Source organism: Cystoisospora suis, assembly GCF_002600585.1.
Source record: "Cystoisospora suis strain Wien I chromosome Unknown contig_1634, whole genome shotgun sequence".
In the NCBI taxonomy this organism is placed as follows: Eukaryota; Apicomplexa; class Conoidasida; order Eucoccidiorida; family Sarcocystidae; genus Cystoisospora; species Cystoisospora suis.
Genome location: NW_027154434.1, coordinates 1 through 5436, shown reverse-complemented (window position 1 = coordinate 5436; position 5436 = coordinate 1). Strand labels below are relative to the sequence as shown.

The 5436-nt window shown below is 46.0% G+C and overlaps 1 protein-coding gene across 1 annotated transcript; it reads right to left on the bottom strand.

The window, feature by feature from the left end:
- Positions 1-2568: 2568 nt before the first annotated feature.
- On the bottom strand, positions 2569-4098 carry CSUI_003608 (retrotransposon ty3-gypsy subclass; the record flags this gene model as incomplete). Its single annotated transcript, XM_068063804.1, has 2 exons — positions 3546-4098; positions 2569-3241 (listed from the first exon to the last, which is right to left on the bottom strand). Exons 1-2 carry the CDS (start codon positions 4094-4096, stop codon positions 2569-2571), a joined length of 1224 nt encoding a protein of 407 aa, XP_067924220.1. The 5' UTR covers positions 4097-4098.
- Positions 4099-5436: the final 1338 nt, after the last annotated feature.

Below are 5436 nucleotides of genomic sequence, written 5' to 3'. Positions count from 1 at the left end.
GAGTGTACGCTGGTTCCTCGTGGCGCAGACCTCCTGCGACGACGAGAGAGACGCCGTGCGCAGGCAACGACCAGGGAGAATCAGTTATTCTGATGCTTAGAGACATTACTGTTTCCATGGGGGTGGCAGTTGGTCAGCTCGACAGAAGAGCTGAGCTGTACACTCTTCTGGAAGTCAGTGACTTCGGGAGCCTGTGTGGGGCTCCAAACGTCCGCAACAGCACGGAGTGCCGTGCGCCTACGTCCGCGCCTCATCAATAAAAGTGTCCCGGTAGCGTGACGCCGTGAGGGCAAGCTGTCACAGATTTCAGACGAGTCTTGAGGATGAACTCCAACATTCCCTCCTTGAGAATGGTCCTACTCCCGTGATTCAGTCACTTATCTTGACGGGGAGCGGTCCAGCCGCCAATTCCCTACGGGTTACCTGGGTGCACTTAGTGGTCAGGCACCTCGTAGCTGTGGTGGGAGGTCACAGACTACAGTTTGGGCCTACGAACCACTGGGTGAGGGGAGCTGGAATCTTGTCGTGCCTATCCGAGGAGCCTACGGGTTCCGTCACCGAGTCCAGCAATCTCTATATTCCACCCTGACTTCTACCAACGATTAGCCTCCGCTCCTTCGGCTTCCCAGTCGAGCTTATCTGCTGCTGACCGCTTCTAACACCCATCTACTCTCCCCCAACTTGACTCCAAACTCGGGGAGGCGTTTCTCACCGTAAGGACTGTCTCCATTTCCTGCCTTCTTGGGTCTCACTGTCTCCGCCCTCACTCTCACGCTTGTCACGCTTCGGAAAATGTTCCAGGCCTAGTGGGCCGATTGATAGGAGAGTTCCACTTGAAAAGGAAGTTGTTATCACACGCTCACTCATCAGATTTTCTGTTCCGGGCACTCAGGGCCCGACAGTGGTCAGTTCGCTCGGTGTCTCCAGCCGCGTCTCCACGGCCTCCTCACCGAACAGGCTGACACACACCCTCTGACGGAGCACGATTTCACGACACTTCCCTTCTCCCGTCAATCAAGCCGATCACTGTAACTTTCTCCTCAAGAAAAAAGAGAAGGAAAAAGTTCTCTCTCTCCTTTTTTACATATCCGCAACCCTCTCTGGCTGTTGTGACACTGTGTCCGGTCTTTGAGCTCGACCGGCCCCCCGTCTTTGGTGTCTCCGCGCGGACCGCTACCTGAACATGCGTGTCTTGGCGTTCTTCGAGTATTAAACGAATCATACCACAAGAAGGTCTTATTTTTCTGATGTTGTTTCACTAGAACTTGACACCCTGTACTGCACACTTGGCCTTTAAGATGAAACTGGGGGGTTTTCCTTACTAAACTATTCCTTTACCATAAATCTAGCGGGACGAACCCTAACCCTTCTAGATGAACACTATTATTACACTTGACTCACGTTATCCTATTCATATTCTATTGTGCACTTACCCCTTCTCCTTTCATTCCCTATTTAGAGTCCCTTGAAACCCGCCTAGGGCGTGTAGCTAGATCCTGTTCTGTTATGGGTCAGAGCTAAGTCTCTGACACCTCCTCCCCCCTATTCAAAGGTTCCACCCCCTCTTTGAACATGAGGCACGTATCAAACATATAGGTACACAGATTCTCAACTCACAATGATGTTTCCCAAATCAATCTGCTCCAACTTCTTGGAGAGGTCCTAAACTCTTCGGTTAGATTGGGATTCTTTTTGGATCCCCTTGTAGTAATTGTATAATAGTCGTTGGCAGCCTTCTAGATGTTTTTTTGGTTCCCACGTAGTGCTTCCATCCATCCACAAGATCTTGAACCATCTTAGTCCCGTGGTTGGATCCTCTCGGTGTTTAAAAACCCCTTGTACTTCGTACTTGTTTCCTTGAATGGCCTTTTGAGTGCTTGTAGCTCCTCTTAGATCTGAAATGTCGCTTGACCACGGCTTTAACAAGGAAACGTGAAAAACCGGACGCATCAGCATTGATGGTGGTAGCTTTAACTTGTAAGCTCTTTCTCCAACTTCACTGATGATTTTGAATGGGCCACGGTACCTAAGGCTTAAGGTGCGTGAGGTTGACGTTGTTGCCAGAGGTAGATGAGAAACCTTTAACCACACCTTGTCTTTAACTCGAAACTGTACATGCCTTCGTTGCGCGTTGGCGTAACGTTGTTCTAGTATTTTGGCCTTCTCCAGCTCCATTCGACCCTTGCGTAGGAAAATTCCTGCTTGAAGAGGTAAGTTTGCTGCAGGCACAGCTATTGGTAATCCATACTTTTGACACACAGGTTTGTTTGGGACAAAACCATATAGCATTTCGAAAGGTGAGGCTTTGGTGCTCGACCTAATAGTACTGTTATGAGCAAATTCCAACATTAAAAGGATTTCTACCCATTGGTGTTCATTTCCCAAAATAGTACACCTGATCATTTGTTCTATTGTTTGGTTCGTCCGTTTTGCTAAACCATCTGTTTAAGGATGGTAAGCCGTGGACATCTTTAGGGTAATATTCAGCCTTTCACACATCCCTCTCCAGATTTCACTTGTGAAACGACTATCCCGATCACTGACAATAGCACTGGGCACATCATGTAATTATATGGCTTCCCTTACTAACACATGCCCCAATTCTATCGCATTAATGGTCTGCTTTACTGGAATGAAGTGGGCCATCTTTGTCAATTGGCACACAAAGGTAACAATTGCATCATACCCATCTTTTCCTTTGGGCAACCCCATGATTAAATCAACATTGATGACTTCCCACGGATAATTCGGCACATGTAACGGGTTTAGTAGCCCCCCGTATTTGGCATATGAGGCCTTCCCCAACGCACAAGCCGAACAGGACTTCACATATTTCTCAACATCTGCCTTTAGCGTAGGCGACCAAAAGATTTTCTCGACATCTTGTGTTGTTTTTTTCGTTCCAGGGTGTCCAGCTAAAGGATGATCATGAAATCCATGCAATACTTCTCTTCTCTTGTCTTTGCTGAGCACACATAATTTCCAGCCTTCACGAGTCTTGACCCACAATAAGTTTTCATCCCACTGATACTCTTTTCTCCCTTCAATTAATGATATATACTTCCATGTATTTTCATCTATCCCTAAGGCTTTACACGTCGTAACTCTCTTCCTGAAATCATCACACACATCATACCCTTTTCCCCACCCTATCAGTTTTGTACGTCTTTCGTATGCTAGATCTCTTCCTCTCCGCTGTGAGGTTTCACGTAAAGTCATAACCTTTTCAATGTAGTCTGGTCTACGACTCAAAGCATCTGCCACCACATTTTGTTTTCCGGGTTTATACGCAACACGGAATTAAGATCGGCCAATTGATCCAACCAATATCCTAACCGTGTGGTCACCTTCTTCCTAGTTAACATACGACTTAAGGTCGCATGGTCTGTTTCGATTGTAACTAGCTTGGACCCAATAAAATGTTTCCACTTTGTTAATGCATATACAATAGCCATCAATTCGCTTTCATATGCAGGGNNGACTTCTTTCGAGATTCGAAGGCTATAGGGCAACCGTCTTGTTCCAACACAGCTCCTACAGCATACTTTGAAGCATCCGTATTTATAACTATAGGTAGATCTGGGTTGAAAATCTTGGTCATCGCTACATTCACCCGTGCATCTTTAAGCTCCGTCACTGCTTGGGAGTGCTTGGGCCTCCATATCGTAGCACTTTTCTCACTAAGTAGATCATGTAAGGGCTTGGCTTTCTTGTTGAAGTCCTTGATCAACTGAAGGTAAGAACCTACTAGTCCTAGGAATCCTCGAACTTGTCTGACGTTTCCCAACTTTTCGGGGTAGTTCTTCAACGCTTCAACTTTTCTTAGGTCGGGTGGGATACTTCCCTTTTGTATGATGTATCCCAAATACTTCACCTTCTGAACCACGAACTCACACTTGTTGATACCCACGTACAGTTGATGCTCTCTAATCCTTCGTAGTACTTTCGTTAGATGGTTGAGATGCTCATCTTTTGTTCTGGAATAAATTAACTCATCATCATGATATACTATCAGATACTCGTCAAGTTCATTGATGAAAACATTCTGCATGAGTCTTTGAAAGGTGGATGGCGCGCCGGCCAACCCAAAAAGCATTACTTTAAATTGAAAAGTCCCATAACGACACTTGAAAGCGGTCTTCCAACGGTCTTCTGGCGCAACTTCAAGCTGATGATATCCCTTTTGCAAATCTATCTTTGTGAACCATTGGGCTTTTTTAGTCTTTGGATGAGATCTTGTACCCTTGGTAAGGGATACTCATGTTTCAGAGTTATCCTATTCAATGCTTTGTAGTCCACCACTATCCTTAGTCCTTCTCCTCCAGGCTTTAGAACCAAAAAAACTGGTGCAGCGAATGGCGCTTGAGTAGGTTCTATGTATCCTTTCTCCAATAATTCTTTGATTTGTTTCTTCAGCTCTAACAGGTCTTCAGTAGACAAGTTGTAGTTCTGGGAATGGTATGAAAGTATTTCCCCTGGAATAAGTTTGGTTTGATGCTTTACCTGTCTTTTCACTACGCCATGATTCGGTACATCTTCAAATACATCCTTGAATTCGCCAATCAGGTTGGCTGTTTCTAGATCCCCATTTCCTCCTAGATCTTTGATCCTTGGCTTGGTAGGTAACCTTCCCCTTCTTTCTTCCTTCCCTCAGGTTTTTCCTCTCTTGTCTCACAAACTGGGTCTATTTTAATGAAGCCAATGAACTCCACTTGCTTCTTTCGCATCTCGCTTCTGATCCCCCTTAAAGAGACCAGTTCTACCCTATTAATGACAGTACTGGTACTTTGTCAGAGCTTTGGCTCTGCCCCGAGTGATCTGTAATTATTATACGCTTAAATACCTGTGGAACCTAAGTCAGAGGGGATAGATATAGAGAGGGAACGTAGAAGGGGGTATGCCCCATCTAATTAAGAAAGACTAGAGAGCACTGAACCTCTTTATCTTAGTAACCTAACAGTAGAAACCAAGTATAGAAGTTCAGCTCAACTGTACAATAGTTGAATAGTGCGTACTCTGAAGTGTAAGCTGGGAAAATCCCAGAATCAATGCGTACCGAAGGCTTAAGTACAGCATGTAAGCAGTGTGAGAAGCCTTGAAGGCCTAGGTAGAGTGCGCGTGTGTGCAATTCGTACTAAATTCCAAGCCCGGAGAGATCAGTGTGCAGGCCCGGAGCCCGGGGCAGCCAGCAGGCCGGACCAGACTAAGGCAGGACCAGCGACCGAGGGGGGCACAAGCCCGGGGCACCTCACACGGGCGATCAGTGGACCAAAGGCAAGAAGGACCAGATGACTAGTGGAAAAGAAGACAGATCTTTAATTCCTTGAAGAGGTGAAAAGGTTTTTGAATGTGGAGCGGAGTGGATTTTCTTTGAAGAGTAAGCCAAGTTCTCGAATGTTTTGAGAGGAAGTCAAGCCATGAACCATTAGAAGGACA